Below are 27,451 nucleotides of genomic sequence, written 5' to 3' on the forward strand. Positions count from 1 at the left end.
TGAATTGCACAAAATTAAAGAAGGATTAAAGAATGGATAATGTTTCAGCTGCCTAGTCCTAAAAGACTGGGCAACAACTTCAAAATGAGAGTTTGGCTATTAAGGATGGAGACAAGAAAACATTCCTTTACTGATTGGACATGAATCTTTGGAATTCCCAATTCAAGAAGGTATGAAAACTCAATATGATTAATAGAGTTAATAAAGAGATCATTCAGTTTTTAAATATTGAGAGAATCAAGGAATTTTGATTTGGTGCAGGAAAGTGGTGCTCAAGTTAAAGGTTAGCAATAATCTTATTGAATGATGGAGTATACATGAGGGGGCAAAAAGTCTATCCCTACTTCTATTTCTTATGTTAGTATTTTAAAAGTTTGTACCATACATAATTAAAGTGTTTGGGTATTTTAGATAGGAAAAAATGAAGAATTCAACTCAATGTTAAAAAAGATAATTTATCAGTAAAACATGCTATAAAGTTTATTTAAATTTCCATGCTTTCTTCCAATTCACAAGAAAATAAACATCTTTGGAATTTAGTGTCATTTTTATTTTTACTTAGCACACATGATATAAAATATGAATTAGTGGATGGAAGTACTGTAAATTAATCAAAAATGCCACAATCTTAGGAACATTTACTATAACCTAGATTATTCAATTGTAATTAAGACAAATGTTATTTCAACTCAAACCACAATTCTAAACTGGGGCAGTTCTCTGAAAACTGGCCTCATTCTATGTATGACCAATGAGGCTGTCTCTGTGGGTTCTTCTCAATCTGTGTGTGGACTTGCCCTGTGTACTAATGGGTTTCTCAGTGGTAGGTGGTGTTGGATTAAGAATATAGCCATTCTGTTTAGGCACTTCAGTAGGGCTTCTCAAACTTGACAACAATGTTCTATTATTTTCTGTAGTGCAATGAACTCTAGTCTGGGAGGAAAAAGCAATTGACTGCTGGCCCGTCGGAAAATTATCCGTTGACTGGGAATAAACTGATGATTTTTCTCCTTCTTCTTGTAATAACAGTGATTCTTCTATGTTATTTCTTTCAGACACAGTCTCTATTTTCTTTGGATTTAAAGTCCTTGGCATCTCATCCATTTTCTGTTCAATTTTACTATGAGTTTTCACCTTAGAATAAACCACAGGACTACACACACCTTTCGGTGCAAGATACATTGCTGATGCACCCTTGCCATGGAGAGTAGGTATTGATAAGTCCACAGCCGCAGAAGATGTTCTCTGTGGTGAGATATTGAGTATTCCAGAATATTCCAATTTTGTAGAACGGTCTCTAGTTCCACTAGCACTGGATTCGCTCAGCGGTGAGATATTGTGCCGCTGCATCCTCTGCTCTAGATCTGGTTCTGATTGGCCAGATGTTACTGTTGAGCAATGACCTCCTTCTGATGGGTTGAGTGCTGGATTGTTCAATCTCACTGCTCTCCTATATCAAACAAATATTTTTTTTTTATGTACAATGTGATTATATACAATTTTAGCAACAATTTTTGATTTGCTTCTAAGTAAATGAATTTGTATACATATTTCTAAAATTGTGGAAGCCCTGTCGGGGGCAAGTTAATTAACTCTTGTACAGCAGGTTTGTGCATACTTACTATATCCTGGTTGATTATAATACAGCTGTGGGCAATTTTATCCTTTCAATCTCTGTATACTGTATATATAGCTCTGCTACAAACAAGAACAAAATGGGGCCTAAGTGAGGAAATAATTTCTCAAGCCTATGCACCCAGTATCATTTTAATATAAGAGCTGTCTAATTGGCTCATTGTTGGCACCCTTGCAACAAGGAACCCTCCAAACTCAAGATTTACAGCAGGAAATCTAGGCCAGTACATTGATGCAGTGATGATGTATTGTTACAGTGTCTTTTAGTTGACAGGTATGTCAAAAAGGAGAAATCTAATCCAGTTTGTTCTACTATCAGACTCCTCCAAATCAGTAGCAATGTAAGAAATTTCTATTACTCAGTTTTTGAACTTTCTGGTAGTTTGCTTAATCAAGCATGAAGCAAACACAACGAAATCCAATCCATTTCTGAGAATTCAGATTGAATCCATAATTTGCCAAACTTCATGGTACAGGGATCCATACAGCACTGGTGACCGAGCCCCTCTTCTCAACAATATTCAAAGCAGCAATACGCAGAGACCTGAATGCATCTTACCCACAGGATCTCGAGGAGGATCTGTACCCAGATGGTTTATGAACTTGCGCCAGACTTTGTATTGAAGGTGGTGCCAACTGCAGGTCCTGTTCTAATATTTTCCGTTCCTCTCGCAGTTCTGAAGATTAAAAAAACTGAAGCTGTAAAAACAATCTGAAATACAGAGCTCTCTCTAAAATAAGTTATACTAGGGCAGGAATATAGATGGAATCAGAAGTCTTTCAATTTGCATAAATTTATATAAATTTTAAAGGATGTATAAAATGATACAAGATACTACATTAACCTTATTAAGCATGTACTTAAATTAAAACTTCATATCATTATAGGATCATCTTTGCACACATAGTATATCATCGTTCACAAAGATTGTAGTATATTTTGTTAATGTATATATTGATATTTGCCAGTACAGGTTAAAGCATGAATCTCACAGTGGGACATACCTGCAATTGATGGCACTGCAATTTGTATCTTGGGCTCCAAGCTGTAGTTATGTTCTTCTTCTAAACACTCCTGTAGATATCACGAAACAGGATTATGGATCTGCTACTAACACACTTTAAAACAAGTTCCTCCTTCTCATGTTCATTCTAAAATAACAAGAAGCATTGAATGCTAAATTAGTTAACATTTGAATTTTGAAAGTACTTTTGTGGTTCACAGCTCAGTTGCTTACTTTTTATTTCACTGTACAATTACTCTTTCTTCCTTCACAATTATATTTACCAGTGGAACATCACTGAACTTGTAAATATCCCCAAAAGTTCAAGAGATTATTTTTCTTTTCTGTGAAAGACATGGTGAGCTTTCACTACTTCTCCCCATGTTGCTAACAGCTACAACTATGGGTAAGTTCATTGAAGGCCATAATTAGTTTAGCAGAAATTATGCTAGCTAAGTAATTTCAACTGCTGGGTTTCCATGAATACACCAATTAATTTATCTTCTATTAGCTTTATTATGATTTGCCTCCTAAAACGGAATGCTCTAGCAGGTGAAAAATAAACAGCAATTAGGGTTAATGAGCACTTAAGAAGAGGAAACAAGAACCTCATCAGACATCTCCTGGTCTGGCAGATCTCCCCTAATTCAGGAATTGAATTAGTCTGATCTTTACTAATATGGTAAATTACCCATTCACAATACTGAAACAAAAATGCTCCATAAATAAAAGAATTATAATCATATTTACAAATCACTTGCAAAGCTTCCTTAATGTACAAATGCTTGTTTTCTTTCCCTGAAGCTTCTTATTTTTAACTAGATATATTACGGCCCTGATTTTCCAAGGATAAAAATCAATAACTTTGGGATCAGCACATATGCATAGGAACACAGCAGTACTGAAACTGGGATCAGCTGAGCAAATTCCTCTATGTATACGAATACTGTTTAAATATTGTCAGAGGGACCAAGTATCCATACTTTTCAATTCCCCTTAACATTTAATTTTCATCTCTTAGAGGACAGGTTCACCCATTATCACCAGAAAAATATATGTAGGAGGAAGTATCATTAACTAAAAGATGAAATTTGCAAGAGGAAGAGGATTTAGCCATCATCTTCGAGCTAATGCTTCCCATGTTTTCTGTGGTGTCCCAATCCATTTTTGATACATAAGATTAAAATTATCACATTCAAATAAAAATGAAAAGTTAATACAGGTCAACCTTCACTAATCTGACTACCTGTAATCTGGTTCCTTCGATAATCTGGCACTGATTATGCTTAATGTGATCCTTCTGTAATTCGCCATTTTCACTAATCCGGCACTCCTCAGGTACCAATGGTGCCGGAGTAGGGAAGGTTGACCTGTAGTATCATCAAGGCTGCCTGCCATCCCGGACATTCCCTTTTCTCTCTTTTACCTTCCGAGAGAATATACATGAAATTGGAAACAGGGACGACCAGACTCAAAATCAGCTTCTTTTTCACGGCTATTATATTTCTGAACCAATTACCTCTTTCATGTCTAGTGACACTGCCACATTCTCAAACTCTTATTTCTACCTCTTCTGTTCTTGTAACTTCAGCATTTCTTTTTGAGTTTGTATTATCTTACTTTCATAAAACTATTATGTCCTGAAGATCTGAAATAAAAATTGCATCAGGGGTGTACAACAGTTTTCAGGATGCTCAGAGTATTACCACAGTCATGAATAACTGACATCACAGGAGCAATAAAATCATCATTACGGCCACTAGCCAATAAATTCTGTAAGAAAGCAAACTGCTACCTAAGAGATGGATATCAATCAGCTGCCATTGCTCGAGCCAAGTCCTGTGGATTACACTGTAGAAAAAGAAACCACAGGGCTTGAACTTTTATATTATAAGGGGGTATTTAAACATAGAAACATAGAAAACCTACAGCACAACATAGGCCCTTCGGCCCACAAAGTTGTGCCGAACATGTCCCTACTTAGAAATTACTAGACTTCCCCATAGCCCTCTATTTTTCTAAGCTCCATGTACCTATCCAAAAGTCTCTTAAGAGACCCTATCGTATCCACCTCCACCACCATTGCCGGCAGCCCATTCCATGCACTCACCACTCTCTGAGTAAAAAACTTATCCCTGACATCTCCTCTGTATCTACTCCCCAGCACCTTAAACATATGTCCTCTTGGGGCAACCATTTCAGCCCTGGGAAAAAGCCTCTGACCATCCACACGATCAGTGTCTCTCATCATCTTATACACCTCTATCAGGTCACCTCTCATCCTCTGTCACTCAACCTGTTTTCATAAGGCATGCTCCCCAATCCAGGCAACATCCTTGTAAATCTCCTCTGCACCCTTTCTATGGCTTCTACATCCTTCCTCTAGTGAGGCGACCAGAACTGAGCACAGTACTCTAAGTGGGGTCTGACCAGGGTCCAATAAACCTGTAACATTACCTCTCAGCTCCTAGATTCAATTCCATGATTAATGAATGCCAATACACTGTATGCCTTCTTAACCACAGTGTCAACCTGCGCAGCTGCTTTGAGCATCCCATGGATTCGGACCCCAAGATCCCTCTGATCCTCCACACTGCCAAGTAAGTCTTACCAGTAATATTACATTCTGCCATCATATTTGACCTACCAAAATGAACCACTTCACACTTATCTGGGTTGATCTCCATTTGTCAATTCTCAGTCCAGTTTTGTATCCTATCAATGTCCCACTGTAACCTCTGACAGCCCTCCACACTATCCACACTTCCAAACTTTCATTGAAATATTGCCTATTAACTGAATTGGTGAGCTGGCAAAGCTCTAAAATCCACAGTATATTTTTAATTGAATATCAAATTTTTCATCCAGTACATCAAGAAATAGATTTGGCATTAGCTAGAGAAAATACTAATTTTTTATCCATTTGTATCTACCATTTAATTTTTTAATTCCAGGGATATTAAATAACATTGAGCAGTTAATGTTGTTAACTAGATTTGTTTCTGTGCATAAGCTGAACTGACAAGATAGAGCTGCTGAAGTTGCAAGTTCAAAACGGAATATTTAACATCTGTGATGGAACACAATTTAGTGACAGTCAAATATGTGAAGAATATAAACATTTACCATATTAGTGCGTTTTATAATGGCACCACATGGAAATCATAAATTCTGCTGAAGCTTTATTCACATTTGCCACATACATCAATAAGGAAAAGAGTTCAAGTAGCAACAAGTCCAGTCTTTGAAAACCAATCTAAAACAAATATATTGCTTCATATTGATCCATAGGATGCTATGTTAAAACTGTATGTTGTTTGAGTTACACTGTATTTTGAAGCTATGCTCTGAAATTAGTACTCAATTTTGGTCAGGAAGATTTAAATTTGGCACACATCTTTGAAGAGAGCAAAGAATAACAGTGTCTGGAGATAATTATGAGGAAAAAAGTGTGTGATTTTTCAGCTTGAAAGGAAGCAAAATAGTTTTTTTAAAAAGAGTATGTGGTACTAGAAAGATTAGTCAATTACTACTGTAAACAAATACAGGAGAGAGATAAATAGGTTAATTCCACCTACCTCAATATTTCTTGAGCCTGGGTAATGTACTGCATTTTGGGAGTAAATTTTTTTCTACATAGAAATCTATATCCTATTTATTGGTTTGGTAGTTAAAGACAAGATTTGACCAAATACCACATTCAATTAACTGTAATATTGCATGACAGCAGTTTTCAGGTAAACATAATTAAAAATATTTTGTTTCCTGCTGTTTTCTAAATGATTTCCTGAGTACAAGATGAGAAATGCATTCATGAACTAGCAACAGAATGGTGACTAGGAATACAAAACTTGGTTGAATGACAGTGCCTGCATGCAATAGCTGTTTCAGAGTCCATTACTGACTTTTTTTTACAACAGTTGCTCTTCTGTTACGTTTGGTGTTGGCAAAGCAAAACTTATCATTGGTTGCCCTAACAAGATGGTCTTTCTCCTTGAGCCACTGCAATTTTTTTTTGCTCTGGCATTTCAGCCATGAGTCAGACAGTTCTGCTGCAGTTTTATAAAACTCTAATTAGGTTGCATCTGGAGTATTGAATACTGTCTGGTCACCCCATTATAGGAAGAATATCAGGGCTTTGGAGAGGGTGCATAAGAGGTTTACCAGGATGCTGCCTGGATTAGAGGACATGTGCCATCATGAGAGGTTGGACACACGTGGGTTGTTTTCTCTACAGCAGGCGAGGCTGAAGGGAGTTCTGATACAGGTTTTTAAAACCGCAAACTTCAGGAAATCTGCAGATGCTGGAATTTCAAGCAACACACAGAAAAGTTGCTGGTGAATGCAGAGGTACAGTTGACGTTTCGGGCCGAGACCCTTTGTCAGCAACTTTTATGTGTGTTGTCTGATACAGGTTTATAAGATTATGAGAGGCATAGATAGAGCAGACAGTATCTTTTTCATTTACATTGGGGCTCACTATGCCAATGGAAGAGGCCTCAGTGAATAACAGCAGGATTGAGAAAGTGAGAACGAGATCACCCAATCTGTATTTGGTTACTCTGGTGTGGTAGGGGCCACACTGTGACACCAAGCCCAGTATCTGGATTGGAAGAAGTACAAGTTAATTACAGCTTCACCTGGAATCACTGTTTGTGTCCCTGGATGATGGGATGGGGTGGGGGTTTGGTGGGGGGCGGGGAAGATTAAAAAGGTTCATCTCCTCGGGTTGCATGGACCAAGGCCTGGTGGCTGGAGGCAGAAGAGTGGACCAAGGTGTTGTGAAGTCTCTGTACAAATTAGGTATTGGGAGGAGACGATATGATGTAACAGGTCCCAATATTACGTTGGAGATGGGAACATAACAGAGTGAAGAAAAATAAACTTAACTTTTTTGCCAGGTGTATCATTGATTTGGATGAAGGAACAGAGATCTGTAAATCCAAGTTGCAAATGCAACTAAGTTAGAAAAAATAGTATTTCCTGAGGCACCACGCAGGGCAAGGCCTTACATGACTAATTCTTTTCTGAACTCAGGGCAGGAAACACTAATATTCTAGAGCAGGGTTCCCCAATTAGTTTTCCACAAGGGCCAAATTATGTCAAACATGCCAAGCCAAGGGCCAAAATGTCCAGGTCTTTTTTTCCCATTGTGCCAGTAAGTTGTTTTATGGGCAGATCTTGTTGTTGCTGCTATTGCCATTATTATTATTAGTAGTAGTAGTAGTAGTAGTAGTAGTAATAATTTAGGCCTGGTATTCTCAAAGCCTTTGTTGTGGGTCACACAAGAAAAAAAATGCACTCTTGAAACAAAATAAGTCCAAGACCAACCATTTAATTATGACTCTAGTTATCACAACTGTCAGCTGTCACATTGAGAACTCATCTGGGACTTAAAATGCGCGCGCACGCGCACGCACACACACACTGTAAACGTGGTACCTTCACTACTTCTCTTCCACACAAAGAGTTTTAATAGTACTACCTTTTCCACTGTTTCTGTTCTTTCATTTAATCCACTTGTTTTTTTTAATTAAGCTATGTAGCATTTAAAGTATGAAGTGTAACTATAAATGAAATTATCAGTATTATTGTTGTTGTAATATTATTATACCACAACAGGATTGACAAATGGACAAAAATAAATTGATTCACTCACCATTGTCACTGACAATGGCACCATCTTTAATAGCTCCACAACCGTTTTCTTGGTTTTCTCATCATGACTTAAAACTTCGCCAACCATATCAATTGCACACGTTTTAATCAACTCGGCATCAGCGAATGGCTTCTTAGCTTTGGCAAGATTTCAAGACACCTGCAATGACGCATCTGTTGCGCTCTCTTGTGCAGATGTTGACTTACAGATAGTAGAAATGGAGTGCTTGTATGATGTTATCATATTTGCAATTTTTTGTTTGCGTTGATCTGATTTTGCAGGTAGATGACATTAAAACTGGCAGCATGCACAGTGTTGAAGTGCCGTTTTAGATTTTCTGATTTGCAGACAGCTACGGACTGCGTGCATATTAAGCATGTCGGTTTAGCATTGGCATGGTCCGGTAAAATAAAACAAACTGATCAGTCCAGTCAGATTTGAACTGACGGTTTTCCTGGTTGACTTTGCGCTTATTCGCGCAGGCCATGTTGTTCTTGGTTTAGGGTCTGTGACTTACTGCTGGTAACAATTCGCTTAGATGACAGGCGGGTAGCTGGTGCGTGCCACTGTCTAGTTGAGGACCATAGAGAGTGCACAATAGGTCGCGCGTTCTACGGGGACGTAGGTCAAGTGTACGGTGTGGGATGAGGTTAAAATAAATCAGAGCAGTGCACGTTTTATTTACATGTTATGACAGGTGCGTTCACTTAAGTGCCAATGGGTCAGCACGGTCCGCCTATTGGGGTTGTCTGTTCTAGAGCATATCAGCATACTGAAGGAGGAGTTGCTGGAAGTCTTATATTGTATTTTCTTCAGCCACAGGTGAGGTACTGGAAGACTGAAGCATAGTTAATGTTGTGCCTTTCTTTAAGAAGGGCATTATGAATAAGCAAGGTAATTACAAATAGTGAGCCTTGCATCAGCAATGGGAAAGTCATTAGAAAGGACTGTGAGGGGCAGGATTTATCTGCATTTGATAAAATAGGTATTGATAAAGAATAGTTGGAATGGCTTTGTTCATGGGAGATCATGACCCGTGAATGTGATTGAGTTTTTTTTTGAGTAGTTTAGTTGACCAAGAATTTTGATGAGGGCAGGGAAGCTGGCGTTCTTTACATCAGATTCAACGGAAGGATGTCATAGAAACATAGAAAACCTACAGCACAATACAGGCCTATCAACCCACAAAGCTGTGCCGAACATGTCCCTACCTTAGAAATTACTAGGGTTACCCATAGCCCTCTATTTTTCTAAGCTCCATGTACCTATCCAAAAGTCTGTTAGAAGACCCGATCATATCCACCTCCACCACCGTTGCCGGCAGCCCATTCCACACACTCACCACTCCCTGCGTAAACAACTTCCCCCTGACATCTCCTCTGTACCTACTCCCAAGCACAAACCTGTGCCCTCTTGTGGCAGCCATTTCAGCCCTGGGAAAAAGCCTCTGACTATCAACACAATCAATGCCTCTCATCATCTTATACATCTCTATCAGGTCACTTCTCATCCTCCATTGCTCCAAGGAGAAAAGGCCAAGTTCACTCAACCTGTTTTCATAAGGCATGCTCCCCCAGTCCAGGCAACATCCTTGTAAATCTCCTCTGCACCCTTTCTATGTTTTCCACATCCTTCCTGCAGTGAGGCGACCAGAACTGAGCATAGTACTCCAAGTGGAGTTTGCAGTGTCTTATATAGCTGCAACACTACCTCTCGGTTCCTAAGTTCAATTCCATGATTAATGAAGGCCAATATACCGTATGCCTTCTTAACCACAACGTCAACCTGCGCAGCTGCTTTGAGCGTCCTATGGACTCGGACCCCAAGATCCCTCTGATCCTCCACACTGCCAAGAGTCTTACCATTAGTACTATATTCTGCCATCATATTTGACCTACCAAAATGAACCACTTCACACTTACCTGGGTTGAACTCCATCTGCCACTTCTCAGCTCAGTTTTGCATCCTATCAATGTCCTGCTGTAACCTCTGACAGCCCTCCACACTATCCACAACACCCCCAACCTTAGTGTCATCAGCAAACTTACTAACCCATCCCTCCACTTCCTCATCCAAGTCATGTATAAAAATCACAAAGAGTAAGGGTCCCAGAACAGATCTTTGAGGCACACCACTAGTCACTGACCTCCATGTAGAATATGACCCGTCTACAACCACTCTTTGCCTTCTGCGGGCAAGCCGGTTCTGGATCCACAAAGCAATGTCCCCTTGAATCCCATGCCTCCTTACTTTCTCAATAAGCCTTGCATGGGGTAGTTTATCAAATGCCTTGCTGAAATCCATATACACTACATCTATTGTTCTTCCTTCATCAATATGTTTAGTCACATCCTCAAAAAATTCAATCAGGCTCGTAAGGCACGACCTGCCCTTGACAAAGCCATGCTGACTATTCCTAATCATATTATACTTCTCCAAATGTTCATAAATCTTGCCTCTCAGGATCTTCTCCATCATATGACCAACCACTGAAGTAAGACTCAGTGGTCTATAATTCCTGGGCTATCTCTACTCCCTTTCTTGAATAAGGGAACAACATCCACAACCCCCCAATCCTCTGGAACCTCTCCTGTACCCATTGATGATGCAAAGGTCATCGCCAGAGGCTCAGCAACCTCCTCCCTCACCTCCCATAGGGGCCTGGGGTACATCTCATCCAGTCTCAGCGACTTATCCAACTTGATGCTTTCCAAAGGCTCCAGTACATCCTCCTTCTTAATATCTACATGCTCAAGCTTTTCAGTCTGCTGCAAGTCATCATGTCATGCTGAAACTTTATAAGGCATTGGTCAGATTGCACTTGGAGTATCACAAGCAGTTTTGGGCCACTTATCTAAGAACATATAACAAGCTTTTGATGGCGCTGGGCCTGTACTCACTGGAGTTTAGAAGAATAAGGGAGGATCTCATTGAGAACCATCAAACACTGAAAGGCCTAGATAGAATGGATGTGGAGAGAATATTTCCTATACTGGGGGGGGGGGGGAGCAGTTTACGACCTGAGGGCACAGCTTCAGAATAGAGGGATGTCTATTTAGAACAGAGATGAGAAGGAAATGCTTTAACCAGAGAGCGATGAATCTGTGGAATTCATTGCCACAGATGTCTATAAAGGCCAAGTCATTGGACATATTTAAAGTAAAGGTTGATAGGATCTTCATTAGTCAAGATGCCAAAGGTTATGAGGAGAAAACAGAATAGGTTTGCAAGGGATAATAAATCAGCCATGGTGGAATGGCGGAACTGACTCAGTGAAGCAGATGGCCTAATTCTGCTCCTACGTATTATAGTCTTATGGTCTATCTAGGCCTTTCAATATTGGATAGGTTTCAATGAGAAGAAACCCCTCATTCTTCAAAACTCCAGTGAGTGCAGATAGATATATCCTGATCTCTGACTAGATGTAATCATGGAATTTAATAAAGAAATTGAAAGAATTAATACTTACCTATTTGAAATTTCCCCTGTTAGAAACTCAGAACTTAAAAAAAAGGTAGGTTCCTGCCTCCTAAGAAATGGAGTCAGACTCAAACACATTGTTCACGTGAATATACACCATTGGCTGGATAGACCCAATTCCAAATGCAAAGGGATCCTTTGAAGTCTCTATTGCTTGCAGCTCCACTGTGGTCTTTTAGAGGTTCATAATTTTAAAAAATCAACATCAACCAGTTTACTACTCAATTAATGGACTTTACAGTCCAATATTTAAATCAACTGTTCAAGGCACAAGATTGGAAAGTACTACAGTTAATCCTATAAATTCATCCTTTGAATGAACAGGAGTACTATAATCCTCCCATAAGCATACAAAATGGGATTACTTATCAGTCTAAGGCATCTACAGAAAACATCAAGAACTGCAAAACAAAGGGTATCACAGAACTTAGCTGTTGACTAGAAAGTAAATGCAACTCAACAGTACATATACTGGACTAACCTTCTTAAAATTACCTCATCTTAATAACATCCCCAAATCCTCCCCATCTTAGTAACAGTCCCAAAGTCCCTAAGTCATCAAGACCTTCTACAGTTAGAATCCTGACTGGCTGTATCACCGCTTGGTACGGGAACTGCACCAACCTTGATCGCTGGGCACTGCAGAGAGTGGTATGGACAGTCCAGTGCATCTGTGGTTGTGAATTTATTACCACAAATAAATTAACAAATAATAAAGTGCATATACAAGTTAAAAAGTAAACAGTATAACACTACTGGGACTTCAATATTGTATGATGAAATTCATATGTGGTGACAGGGGATTCAGTAGTCTCATGGCCTACTGTTTCCCATCCTATTAGCTATTGTCCGAAAGCTACAGTACCTCCTGCCTTATGGTAGAGTGTCAAAGAGACTGTTGGATGGATGGGAGGGATTATTGACAATGCTAGGGGCCTTGCATGTACAGTGCTCCTGATAATTCTCTCTCATGGATAGAAGAGAGATACTGTTAGCAGTTCTCGCAATCCTTTGTAGGGACTTCCCATACCAGACGGTAATGCAGCTAGTCAGGACCAGCTCAATGGTGTTCCTGTACAAATTGGTTAAAATGGGAGGAGGGGAGCCTCACTCACCTCAATCTCCTCAGGAAGTGGATATGCTGCTGTGCTTTCTTGACCAAAGAGGCGGTGTTGAAGGACAAGACAAGACCATCCATTTTGTGCTCCCAGGAAACTTGGTGCTCTAACTCTCTCCATGGAGGAGCTGTGTATGTGCAATGAGGAGTGGTCAGCCTGCACCCTCCTAAAATCCACAATCATCTCTTCGGTCTTCTCCAAGTTGAGACCCAAGTTGTGTGCTCGCACTATTCTACCAGCTGCTCTACCTCCTCTCTGTACACCTTCCTGTTGGCATCAGTGAACTTAATGATTCGGTTTGAACTGGATCTGGCAATGTAGTCATGTGTCAGCAATGTGAACATAAGAAATAGGAGTAGGAGTAGGCCATCCAGCCCATCGAGCCTGCCCCGCCATTCAATAAGATCATGGCTGATCTATCCGTAAGCTCAGCTCCATCTACCTGCCTTTTCCCCATAACCCTTAATTCCCCTACTTAAATATATCTTAAATATACTTAGTGAAGAAGCCTCAACTCCTTCCCTGGGCAGACAGTTCCACAGATTCACCACTCTCTGGGAAAAACAGTTTCTCCTCATCTCCGTCCTAAATCTTCTCCCTTGAATCTTGAGGCAATGTCCCCGAATTCTATTCTACCAATGTAAACAACTTTCCTACTTCTATCTCATCTATCCCTTTCAAAATTTTGTATGTTTCTATAAGATCTCCTCTCATCCTTCTGAATTCCAAAGCGTATAGTCCCGGGCGACTCAATCGCTCCCCATAGGTTAACCCCTTCATCTCTGGAATCAACTTGGTGAACCTCCTCTGCACTGCCTCCAAAGTCTTCCTCAAGTATGGAGACTAGATGTACACACAGTACTCCAGGTGCGGCCTCACCAGTACCCTGTATAGTTGCAGCATGACCTCCCAGCTCTTGAATTCAATCCCTCTAGCAATGACGGCCAACATTCCATTTGCCTTCTTAATAACCTGCAGTACCTGCAAGCCAATTTTTTGCAATTCATGAACAAGCAGTCCCAAGTCCCTCTGCACACAACAGTATGCTGCAATCTTTCACCATTTAAATAATAATCTGCTCTTCTATTATTCCTTCCAAAGTGGATGATCTCGCATTTACCAATGTTGTGTTCCACCTGCCAGACCTTGGCCCACTCACTTAACCTATCTATATCCCTCGGCAGACTCTCCACATCCTCTGTACAATTTGCTTTTCCACTCAGTTTAGTGTCATCAGCAAATTTTGCTATGCCACACTCAGTCCCCTCTTCCAAATCATCAATGTAAATGGTAAACAGCTGCAAGCCCAGCACCGACCCCTGCAGCACCCCACTCACCACCGACTGCCAACCGGAGAAACACTCATTTATACCAACTCTCTGACTTCTATTGGTTAACCAATCCACTATCCATGCCAATACATTTCCTCCTACTCCGTACATTTGTATTTAATTTATAAGTGAACAGCAGCAGGCTGAGGACATAGCCCTGGGGAGCACTGGTGCTCATCGCTATTGAGCAAAAGATATTTCTGCCAATACGGACTGACAGTGGCCTTTCTGTCAAAAAGTCCAGGATCCAGTCACGGAGAGGGGTATTGTGACCCAATGAGGACAGTGTACCCACCGGATTCTGAGGGATGATCATATTAAATGCCCATATGAAGTCAATAAACAACATTCTGGCATGTGAGGCAACACTTGCAGAGGCTATGGCATAATTAGTGGACCGATTTGAGCAATAAACAAACTGGAAAGGGTCCAATGAAATGAGAAAATGGGACTTAATGCAATTCATAACCAGCTTCTCAAAACACTTCATTATTATTGAGGTCAGTGCCACTGGACAGTAGTCATTGTGGCAGGTTACTGTCACCCTCTTGGGCACCTGGATGATGGTGGTTCTTTGAAGCCTGGGGGCATCTTGATTGGAAAGGACCAGTTAGACCAAAGAGTGTTTCGATGCTGCCTAACTCTATGAACCTTGTCTTGCAGCTGAAGATTTGAACATATACCCAAGATGGATGGACTTACTTAAAAGTGTACTACTGTATTTGATTCATATTATTCATCTCATTCTTTGCTAAATTTTCTTCTACCACACATATAACAGTCTTCCTGGTCTGCTAATATTATATTCTCCATTTATTGCATTTCTGAAAACATTGATATTATTTTCAAGTCTAGATTGCATGTACTTAGAAATAAATTCTGAATACAAAATCTAAATGTTCATGGAGTCAAGTTGGACCTGCATTTTATAGTTAGACAACATACAATGCCTATAAAAAGTATTCAACCCCTTGGAATTTTTCATGCTTTATTGTTTTACTACATGAATCACACTGGATTTAATTTGGCTTTTTTGACTATTTTGTGTCAAAGTGTAAACAAATTTTTACAAATTAGTCTAAATTTACAATGATTATTAAAGAAAATAATTGATTTTGTCATCACCCCCTTCAAATCAGTATTTAGTATATGCACCTTTGGCAGCAATTACAGCCTTGAGTCTGAGTGGATAAGTCTCTATCAACTTTGCAGATCTGGACACTGCATTTTTTTCCGATTCCTTTTTTTACAAACCTGCTCAAGCTGTCAGATTGTACGGGGATTGTGAGTGAACAGCCCTTATAAAGTCCAGCCACAAATTCTCAATTGGATTGAGGTCTGGATACTCTAGGACATTATTTTGTTATCCTTAAGCCATTCCTGTGTAGCTTTGGCTTTATGCTTGGAGTTACTGTCTTCCTGGAAAACAAATCTTTCCCAAGTTGCAGTTCTCTTGCAGACTGCATCAGGTTTTCCTCCGGAATTTTGCTGCATTCATTTTACCCTCTACCTTCACAAGCCTTCCAGGGCCTGCTGCATTGAAGCACCCCCACGGCATGATGCAGTCATCACCATACATCACGGTAGGGATAGTGTGTTTTTGATGATGTGCGGTGTTTGGCTTACAGTTATGTGATAAAAAAAATATTGGTCTGCAGGGGTGAGGAATGGATATAAAAATTGAAGATGCAACATGAGGTATAATCCATTTGTGGAGCTGGGTGAAAGCATATTATCTGCTTTGATTGAAGGAGAGGAATCTAGTAAGGAATTATTTTTGTTCCTTCTGCCCTATGAAGTACTGGAAAGACACTTAGCTACAGGGTCTAGCCTTCCAGCTCCAATACCTCACTACTTACTTCTTGGAGAAACTGTAAATCAATGCCGGAAATGATAAATTCAAATACAATATTCTTTGCAAAGACCCTAACTTGAGAAAAGTAGGTTATTTACAACAATTGGAGCCAGGTTGTGATCATGATATTCAGATACAGATTTATTTATCACGAGCACATTGAAACACACAGTGAAATGTGTTTTTTGCATTAACAACCAATATACTCAAGGATGCACTAGGAGAGCCCACAAATATGGCCCATGTTCCAGCCCCAATATAACATGCCCACAAGGTTCTGCAGAACACCAATGGCAGCAACAACAGAAGCAAAACAAATCCTTCGCTCAACCTCCCACCCACCCACCCACCCACTTACACACATAGACAAGCTTCCAACCCCAGGACAGACTACCTCAAGGCCTCCAGTCCTTGACCCAGATATAAGTACAGTGGATTCCACTGAATTGGGCCATTGGTTAATTGGACAGCCAATTATTTTGGAAAACTATTAAAGAAGGAAAAAACTAATCAAGAAAATAGCCAGGATTCCCTTTGTTTATTTGGGACACTATGCCTCTTAATTAGGACAGGAGAATATTGCCAAAGTTTCTAACTAGCATCAATCGCATGCACTTGAGTGGCTGTTAAACACTGCACCGCACTCAGAGTGAACAGTTTTAAAATAGCATCAGTTGTGAGTGTTTGTGTTCAAACAAGCAGTGATTTTTGTCACTGATAGTTGGTGAGAAATAAGCAGTAAGACAACTTGGAACTGATTTGCTCACAGCGATTTTAAGCAATCAGGCTTAGAGATACAAGAAGCCTCCAGGAGTGAGAATGAAATGATTTCACTACTTCAACAAGTTAGGAGTTACAAAGAACTTGAATGTACTGACAATCATTCTGAATATTACAATGAAAACAAAAATTTGGAGGCTGCATTTGTCAAAAACATTGTATGAAGACAGTCCATTATCTCCGCTAGCTACATGCACTGGTTTTGTTTATTTATAGTCAATCATAAGAACATGACAGTGTACAGCAGATGAATTCATCCATCGATTTCATCCATTGGGATCTACCATTTTATAGTACTGTAGTAGTATTGGTTGTGTTCTAATTTGTTCAGTATTTCATTTAAATACATAATTTCTTACTCAGTTAAACAGTAGTTACGCCTTTTTTAAATACCTTTTTAACTATAGTGGATTCTGGTTAATTGGAGCACGAGGACCAGTACATTTTCGCCCAATTAAGTGACATTGGGTCCCAAATGAATGAAGGGAATCCTGTCTATTTTCTCGATTTGTTCTTGTTTTTTAAGAGTTGTCCCAAATAAGTGGCTGCCCCAATTAACCAGAGTTCACAGTATTTCCATGAAACCAGTAATTAGGGCAGCTGCTTTAATTGGGCCTAAATGTATTGGTCCTGATGTGTTCCAATTAACCAGAATCCATTCTACTGGCCATTTTAGTTACCCATTTCCTCTCACTACAACCCTTTGTGAGATAAATAGTGGCCAAATAGTTGCTCCTGCCTTTAAGATCCAAAAGAAAAATGATAACTTTCAGAGGTCACAGTGCAGCAGTCCCTTAGATTGAATAGTCATTTGCATTCAAATTTCTTAAGCTTTTAGTTTTATGATTTTCAACAGCAGAAATTAACTTCTGATAAATGTATACACAATAAATCCATATTTTCTGGCAAGCCATGTAATATGTCATGGTGATCTTTATTGCGGAGTGTAAGATTAAAAAGTTTTTATTACAGTTGTACAGCTGTTGGTAGCATCACTCATGGAATACTGTACGGAGTTTTGGTCTTCTTTATTAAGGGGATATAATTCCATTGGTGGCAGTGCAAACAAGATTCATCTGGTTAATTTCTGTGATGAAAGCGTCATCCTATCAAGAAACACTAGACAGATTGAGTCTATATTCCTTAAGAGTTTGAAAGAATAAGAGGTGATTTTAATCAGACAGAAAAATCCCAAGAGGACTTGACAGATTTTGAGATGTTTTCATTCATGGGAGAGTCAGAAACAAAAGGGCATAGCTAAAATAAAAGGCTGGTCATGTAAAACGGAAATCATAGAAATTCTTACCCCTCAGAGGGGAGTGGACCTCTAGATTTCTCTTCCCCAAGGATGATGGAGGCCAGTTGATTAGATATATTTCAGGTGGAGATAGGTAAATATTTGAAGAATCATGGAATTGAGATCTTTGAAGAATTAGTACAGAAGAGGAGTTGAAGCGCAGCATAGATCAGCTGTGATCATACGCAATGGGTGACAGGCGTAAGGGGCCTGTGGCCTATTCCTCCTCCCATCCTCTTGGTTCTTATTTGTTATTTTCAGGTCCTGCCTTGTGAAGTGAGGTGCAGGGTACTGGGCTTGGAAAGTAGTACTGGAAGGCAAATAGTCACACCACATTTGAAGGTAATTGATGGCACACACACATCCAAACACTTCAGTGAAAACTTATCTTTAAATTTATGGATTTTATGCAGAAAATTCCATTTCAAAATTCCAATGAAATATAAATGGGACTGCATTCAGATATATAAAATATTTGTGAACAAGATTTCAGAGGTGAACTTGGGGGCCAAATATCAGAACCGTAAAGCAAGTAAATAATGAATTGCACCAGATGATTTCAAAAACTCTTTACCTGTAAGAACTGGATGTATTTCTCCAACATTTTAGATTCTTCTTGTAAAATAGATCTGTAGAAAACATGGATACATATATTAAACTTAAATAAATTGTTTGGAATACCCAAACATCTTAGCTTCCAGAGCAGAAGCATTCAGATTCTTATTCCAGAATATAGTATAGATATCCAAATCCTTTTAAAAATAGTAACTAAAATTAGGTATCCCTCAAACTTTGATCAAATTTGTCAGTAGATTTACCACTTCAATCTGCTAAATCACATACCTAAAAAAAATGATGCATTTACAATCTTTGTCACCCAGGTGTTGACAAAAAAAACCACAAGACTAATGATAATAGGAGCAGGATCAGGCCATTCGGCCCATCAACTCTGCTCTGCCATTCTACCATGGCTGATTTATTTCCCCTCTCAACCCATTCTCCTGCTTTCTTCCTGTAACATTTGAACACCCTTACTAATCAACAACAAAAGACCAAAGAGAGAAGTATCACAAAATCTCAAATAGAAAGCCTGAAAATGTTGCTCCACATAGTAGAGTTTAAAAGAAGTGAGTCTCTGTTTGCTTGTGAGTTCCCTTTTTTTAAAAACACTGTTCATGCTCAGTACTTGTTTCAGTGTAGGTGGCATGGCAGCTAGAGTAGTGAAATGCTTCTCCTACAAAATATGGGAAGTCAGGAAATGTCATGGTGCTCCTGATAACCACACCTATGGGATGTACATCCAGCTACAGCTCCTGACAGACCAGGTCAAGAAAATGGAGTTGGATATACTCAGGACCATCCAACAGGCTAAGAACCTCACAGATGAGAATTATTACTGAGGTAGTCGCAACCAAGGTATAGGGTTTTGGATAAATAGGTGACCACCAGGGAAAAAGGAGTAGGCAGTCAGGGCAGCGTTTGCCTCAGACCATTCCCCTCACTAACTGTTGTACCCCCTTGGATAGTGCTGGGAAGTTCTTTCAGAGGCTAGCAGCAATAGCCAGGGCTCTGGAGCTGTGAATAGTTCAGAAGGGAATGGTGTAGTCTTACAGGGTGGTAGTGATAGGAGATTTGATAGTGGCAAGGACAGACAGGAGATTCTGTGACCAGAAGAGCGAGCGAGCGAGCGAGCGAGCGTGTGTGTGTGTGTGTGTGTGTGTGTGTGTGTGTGTGTGTGTGTGTGTGTGTGTGTAGATTTCCTCCAGGTGCTTCGATTTCCTCTCACAGACCAAAGATATACTGGTTAGTAGGTTAATTGGTCATTGTAAGTTGTCCCGTGATTAGACTAGTGTTAAATAGGTGGGTTGCTGCACGGCACTGTTCGGTGCACCGACATGACCTGTTTCATGCTGTATCTCTCTGAAAAAAGATAGTGTGCTGTCTCCTGTGTGCCAAGGTCCAAGATGTCTTTGAATAGATCCAGAAAATTCAGCCATATTATTGGTAGAACAAGGGATGAGGTCTTGCAGAATGTGTGTAGGGAGTGAAATAAGATGTTAAGAAGCAGGACTCAAAGGAAAACATCTCTGGATTACATTGGTGCAATGTTCTAGTGAGGTCAGAAATGAAAGAACATATCAGATTAATTTATGGATAAGGAGCTGGTGCAGTGGGCAGAGATTCGGATTTTTGGACTATTTGGATTTCTTCTGGGTACAGGTAGTCCGCACAAGAGGGATAGATTGCACTTGAACCAGAGAGGATCAATATTCTTGCAGGAAAGTTTACTAGAGCTACATGGGAGGGTTTAAACTAGTTTGGAAAGGAAGTGGGACTCTTGAGTGGGAAGCAGGAACATGGTAAAAACAAGGGATGGAATATTTAGTTAAACTGTATTTATTTCAATGCTTGAGGTTCAACAGGGAAGGAATATAAACTCAGAGCATTAATTGGTTCTGAGGACTGGGAATGTTATAGCCATAACAGAAACATGACTGAAAGAAGGATAGGACTGACAGCTCAATATTCCAGGATAAAAAATGCTGCAGCAATAACAGAGGTACAAGCAAATAAGGAGGGGGTGTGGCCTTGATAACAGTAATATTAAAGATTAAATTCTTGGGGGATCATCCAGTGAGGATAGATGGGTTCACTCTGGCAGGGCTGTATTATAAACCTTCTGATAGTCAGCAGGAACTGGAGGAAAAGATGCAAAGAAAAATTGCTCAAAGTTGTAAGAAGAATAGTTGCATAAGCGGAAGCTTTTTATTTTCCCCAGCATTGACAGGGCCATTCAGGGTGTTAAGGGCCTGGACAAGGTAAAATTTGTTAAGTATATTCAAGAAAGCTTCCTGAGTCAATATAGAGAGGCCCTACAGTGGAGGATGCAACACTTGACCTCCTCTTAAGGAACAAGGCAGGGCAAGCAACTGAAGTGGCAATAAGGAAGCATTTTGTTGGCTCCAGTGACCATAATTCTATTAGCTTTAAGAAAGTGATGAAAAAATGTCAGGTCCATAGTTTAGGGTCTTAAACTGGAGCAGATCTAATTTTGGGGAATTAGGCAGGATCTAGCACAGGCTGAATGGGTGAGCCTGTTTGAAACCAAACTGACAGATGGCAAAAAGGAAGCTTTTAAGAGCATGACAGCAAGTGTCCAGGAACAGCAAGTTCCTGTTAGGACAAAGAGTAAACATGCAAGTGTAGGAAACCTTCTCAGACACTGAGGATCCAGTCAAGAAAAAGGGACCGTACATTGGATCAGGATTGAGCAAGTACTTCCCCACTAAAAATTAGAAGGAAATTAGGGAGACAAAGAAGGTATGAGATGGATTTGGCAGATAAGGTTAAGAAAAATACCAAAAGGTTCTATAACTAGTGGATAAATCTCCAGGCTTGACCAAGTGCATCCTCAAACTTTGTGGAAGGCTAAAGAGGTAATTGTGGAGGCCTTTGTGGAAATATTTGTTTCATTAGCTACTGGGGAATTTCCTAAAAACTGGAAGATAGGTAATGTTTTTATGTTTAGGGAGAGTAGCAGAGACAAAAAGGGAAAGGGAAAATGCAGGCTGGTCAACCTGCCATTAGAGGTGGGGAAGTTACTGGAAGGAATTGAGGGACTGGAGTTCACAGAATTTGATAGAATATGATTAGGAGGTATCAGAATGGCTATAATAAGAACCTTTAGTTTTTTGAAGTAACCGAAACAGTAGGGCAGGGAATGTCCATTTGGACTTTAGTAAGGCCTTCAAGGTTGTGCATGGCAGGTTGTCTGGAAGGTTAGGTCTCATAGAGTCCAGGAAGAGCTAGTTAAGATTCAAAATTGGCTTGGAAGCAAGAAGCAGAGGGTAGTGGTTGAATGTTGCTTCTCAGAGTGCAGGCACCTGACTAGTGTGCCAGTGTTGGGACCCTTGATATTTATTATTTATATAAATGATTTGGATGTGAGTGCACATAGCTCAATCAGTAGGTTTGTGGATGAGGCAAAATTAGAAGCATTAATAGTGAAGTTTACGGTAGATGACAAGAGGATCTTGATGATAAGGGAATGTTTTATCAGAACATGGAGGCATCTTCATGAGCTCCCACAGCCCCCGATGACTTTGATTTCAGTCTGAGGGCAATGTGAGAGCATCCTTAGGAGGGTGAACCCATAGAAGCTTCTGGCCCAGATGGGTACCTGCTTGAATACTAAAGATCTCTGCTGAACAACTAGTTGGGGTGTTTACTAATATCTTTAACCTCTCACATCAGCAGTCTGAGGTACCCACCTTCTTTAAGCAGGTGCCTAAGAAGAATGTGGTAACCTACCTCAATGACTATCATCTAATCGCATTTACATCCACTGTGATGAAATGCTTTGAGAGGTTGATGATGAAACATTTCATTGGCTCTTCACTTGACCATAGAACATCTGGACAGTGAAGGTCCATACATAGGAACACTTTTAATTGACTGCAGCTCAGTGTTCAATACATCCATCCCCTCAAAATTAACCAATAAGCTTCAAGACCTTGGCCTCAATACCTTGTTGTGCAACTGGTTCCTCTATTTCCTCATTTGCAGACCACACCCACAGTCAGTTCAGATTCTCAATAACATCTCCTCTACAATCACTGTTGGCACATGTGCACCATAAAGCTGCGCGCTAAGTCCCCTGCTCTACACAATTTATACTTATGACTGTGAGGTTAAGCACAGCTCCAATGCCATATTAAAGTTTGTTGATGACACTACCCCCGTTGGACAAATCAAAGGTGGTGACAAATCAGCATAGAGGAGGGAGATTGCCAAAACAAAAACCTCTCACTCAACATCAACAAGACCAAGGAGCTGATTATTGAGTCCAGAAGGAGGAAACTCGTGATTTACAAGTCAGTCCTCATCAGGGATCAGAAGTGGAGGGAGTTAGCAACGATAAATTCCACAGTGTTATCATTTCAGAGGATCTGTCCTGGTTCCAGTACTTATAAAGTGCCATTACAGAGAAAACATGGCAGCTCTTCTACTTTCCTAGAAGTTTGTGAAGATTCGGCATGTCGTCTAAAAATTTGACAAACTTCCATAGATGTGCATATTGACCGGATGCATCAAGGCCTGCTAAGGGCCCTTGAACAGAAAAGGCCCATACAGCCCAGATCATCACAGATAAAGCACCTCTCCCCCACCATTGAGCACATCTACATGGAGTGATGCTGCAGGAAAGCAGAATCCATCTACCGTCCAGGTTATGCTTTCTTCTTGCTGCTGCCATCAGGAAGGAGGTACAGAGCCTTGGGACCCACACCTCCAGGTTCAGGAACAGATATTACCCCTCAGTCAGAGTCCTTGAACCAGAGGGAATAACTTCACTCAATTTCACTCATTCCATCACTGAACTGTTCCTACAATCCATGAACTCACTTTCAAGGACTATTCATCTTATGTTCTTGATATTTATCGCACATTTATTTATTATGATTTTTTTTGTATTTGCAGAGTTTTTTTTGTCTTTTTCACATTGGTTGAAGGTCCATCCTGTTGAGTGCAATCTTTCATTGATTCTACAGTATTGTGTTTCTTTGTATTTATTCTGAATGCCCACAAGAAAATGAATCTCAGGGTTACATATGGTGACATGTATGTACTTAGATAATAAATGTACTTTGACCTATGATCAGTTAGGGAAGGGGGGGGGGTCAAGGATTGGCAAACGGATTTCAACAGAGGCAAGTGTGAGGTGATGCAATTTGAATTGCAAACCAGTGTAGGCTATGTACTATGAATGGTAGGGCACACAAGAATGTAATGGAACTGAGAAATTTTAGGAATTAAAGTGCATAATTTGTTGGAAGCAGTGTCATAGGTAGACAGGGCAGTGAAAAATGTATTTAGCATACTGGCCTTCATCAGTCAGGGCAATGAGTTGAGGAATTCAAATGTTGTGGTAGTACACAAGTTATTTGTGAGGCTGCACTTGGAGTACTATGTACAGTTTTGGTCACCATTTTATTGGAAAGATGTGGTTAAACTCAGAAGAGTGAAGAGAAGATTACAGAATGGTGCCAGGACTAAAGAACCTGAGTTATCAGAAAAGGTTGTCCAGGCTAGGTCTTTATTTCCCTGGAACGTAGGAGAATGAGGAGCAACTTCATTGAAATGTTTAAAATTGAGAGGTAGAGATAAGGTGACAGTAATCCAAGGTAGGGAAGTCCAAAACTAGGGGGCATAGATATTGGATGAAGGGAGATTTAAGAGACCTGAAGGGCAACTCCCCCCCCCTCCGCCACCCCCAAAGTGGTAAGTATATGGACGTTGAGTGCGCAGTCATCAGCAAACAAGAAGTCTCTGATGACAGTCTCTTGCACCTTTGTAACTGCCTGCAGGCGCCTAAGGTTGAACAACCTGCCGTCAGTCCTGTACCTGACGTGGATTCCTTCTTCGTAGTTACGGAAGGCATCTGTCAGCATGGCAGAGAATACCATACTGAACAGAGTCGGGGCAAGAATGCAGCCTTGTTTGACGCCACTCGTCACTGGGAAGGCCTCCAACTCGTCGCCGTCATCCAGAACTTTCACCCTCATACCGTCGTGGAACTGCCGGGCGATTGTGATGAACTTGCTGGGGCAGCCAAACTTCTCCATGATCTTCCACAAGCCTTCTCTGCTGACCGTATCGAAAGCCTTGGTTAGATCGACAAAGGTCATGAAGAGGTCGCTGTGTTGCTCCTGGCATTTTTCCTGGAGTTGGCGCGCAGCAAAAATCATATTGTTGTTTCTTCTTGTTTGCTGATGACTGCGTACTCAACGCCAGCACAGAGCAGGAGATGCAGCGTGAAATGGACTGCTTCTCACAAGCCTGCGACAACTTCAGTCTCACTATCAGCACCAAAAAGACCGAAGTTATGTACCAGCCTGCCCCAGGAAAGCCATACCAGGAGCCGCGCATCACGGTGAAGGGCCAGAACCTCCAGGCAGTCGACAACTTCACCTACCTGGGCAGCATACTCTCTCGCGCAGTGAACATAGACGCTGAGGTCAACAACAGGATTGCCAAAGCCAGCACCGCCTTTGGGAGACTCCGTGAGAACGTCTGGGAGCGGAGAGGACTCAGCCTTACCACCAAGCTGAAGGTCTACTGTGCAGTGGTCCTTACCACCCTCCTTTACGCTAGCGAGACCTGGACTCTCTACAGCAGACATGCCAAATAGCTCAACCACTTTCACCTGAGCTGTCTCCGCAGACTCCTCCACATCAGGTGGCAGGACAAAGTCCCCGACACGGAAATCCTGGAACGAGCTGGGCTCTGCAGCGTCTACACCCTCCTGCTGAAAGCCCAAGCCAGGTGGGCTGGACATGTGGTCAGAATGCTAGACAGCCGATTGCCTAAGCAGCTGCTGTACGGAGAACTGTGTCAGGGCAAGCGCTCAGTCAGGGGGCAGAAGAAATGTTACAAAGACTGCCTCAAAGCGTCCCTCAAAGGCCTGGGTGTCAACATCAACACGTGGGAGACGCTTGCCCTCGAACGTCCAGCTTGGTGCAGCAAGATCACCACAGGAGCTCGTGCAGCTGAAGTCAGGCGCATCACTGAGGCGCAACGAAAGCGTGCTGTGCGCAAGGCCCGAGCAGCATCCACTGCCACGACAGCACCCACCCACTTGTGTCCCACATGTGGGCGAGCCTTCAGGGCCCAGATTGGCCTCATCAGTCAGCTCCGGACCCACAGCCACCAATCTCCCATTTGACTTTGAAGCCATGGTCATCTTCGACTACGAAGGACGAACAACAACAACAACAAGTATATGGAATGAGATGCCAGAAGTGGCTGAGGCAGGTATGATGGTATAATTTAAGAATCACTTAGACAGGTACATGGAAAGGTGGGACTTAGAGGGATATGGGCTAATTTCAGGAACTTGGGTCTAACTGGGTGGGCACTGATCACCATGAACTTGTTGGGTGAGTCAAGCACCTGTGCCTGTGCTGTATTGTTCTGATTTTATGATCCACAGATAGAACAAAATATATTAGACAATTATATAAATAATCTTCCATTTACTTTCAACATCATCAGCTGATGCATGAATCAAACTGATTTTTTAAAAGACTATTCCAATCTACAATATAACGGCTGTAGACATCATCTTGTGCAAATGCGTCTTCATTGTTGTAAATATTTTAGTATTTTAAACGTAACCTGAGATCCAGCAAGTGGAAGCATCTATGGAGTTCTATGTCATACCTAATCTATAACCAACTTACTACATGTAATTGAGAAACAAGAGTAAATGTAAAGTACTTGTAATGGGACCTTGTGTATCTTTCAGTATGAATGTACAAGAACTGGATTTTCATTTACTTTTCCTTACATTGGGTACAAGAACAGGATGAATACGGTTGTTTCCAATAGTCGTTGAGTCTAAGTTCACAGGGCATAGCCTCATCATCTAAGGAACAGATGAGGAGGAATTTCTTTAGCTAGAGGGTGGTGAATCTGTGGAACTAATTGCTATGGATGCCTGTGGGGGTCAAGACATTGGGTGTATTTAAAGCAGAAGTCGATAGGTCCTTGAATAGTAAGGGTGTCAAAGGCTATAGGGAGAAGGCAGGAAGATGGGAAGCAGACATGATGGGACAAATGGCATAATTCAGGCCATATGCCTTATGTTTGTAGTTGCACGTTTATAAATGTACAAGATCTGTAAGATTGCTCAGTAGATAACAACATCAAAACCATTCCAGAACAGATGTATCTAATATACACTGGTAATTTAATCCAGTACTAAGGAAATACTGTCCTTGTGTTACTATGGTGCAGTAGTACCAATAAAGGAAAAAGCAAAGGTTCTCAATTTTAGGAAGCGATTTTTTTCATATAGAAAAGCAAATGTTATGTGATTTGATGTTGTAATGAGTGTCACATGATAAAACCTCCAGGAATACTCCAACTAATGCTGGTAGTTCAATGGTCCGTTACATCAATTAAGTTGTTAAAGGCAACACAGAGCTTTTCACTTCCCTTTACAACCAATGTACCACATTTCAAACTTGGTCACTTTTACAATTTCATTGGCAATGTTGTAATATAGTCAAATTGCACATATCAATCTCCCAAACAGTAGTACCGTAATGATTAGATAATGGCATAGAAATCCAGATACACCAGGTTTCTTTATCCTCATGCTAAAAGTCTGAAAATCCATTCCCCCGCGCCCCCCCCCCCATGGAACTGCTTACAATTGCTAGCATTTCCAGGTTGAATCATACTAATTTCAAAATGAGATCCATCACTCAGGTCACACATCACATTGGTA

The 27,451-nt window shown here is 40.7% G+C and overlaps 1 protein-coding gene across 4 annotated transcripts in view; it reads right to left on the reverse strand.

The window, feature by feature from the left end:
* Nucleotides 1–484: 484 nt before the first annotated feature.
* Nucleotides 485–27,451, reverse strand: part of ccdc24 (coiled-coil domain containing 24) — a 121,974-nt gene continuing 95,007 nt past the window's right edge. For all 4 annotated transcript variants that reach the window (XM_063064450.1, XM_063064447.1, XM_063064448.1 and 1 more), the window contains 4 exons: nucleotides 18,734–18,788; nucleotides 2,641–2,710; nucleotides 2,195–2,312; nucleotides 485–1,450 (listed from right to left, as the gene is read on the reverse strand). In XM_063064450.1, coding sequence (XP_062920520.1) covers nucleotides 739–1,450; nucleotides 2,195–2,312; nucleotides 2,641–2,710; nucleotides 18,734–18,788 — 955 coding nt within the window. In that variant the 3' untranslated portion in view covers nucleotides 485–738. The remainder of the gene's footprint in view (nucleotides 1,451–2,194; nucleotides 2,313–2,640; nucleotides 2,711–18,733; nucleotides 18,789–27,451) is intronic.

Source organism: Mobula hypostoma, chromosome 12, assembly GCF_963921235.1.
Source record: "Mobula hypostoma chromosome 12, sMobHyp1.1, whole genome shotgun sequence".
NCBI lineage: Eukaryota > Metazoa > Chordata > Chondrichthyes > Myliobatiformes > Myliobatidae > Mobula > Mobula hypostoma.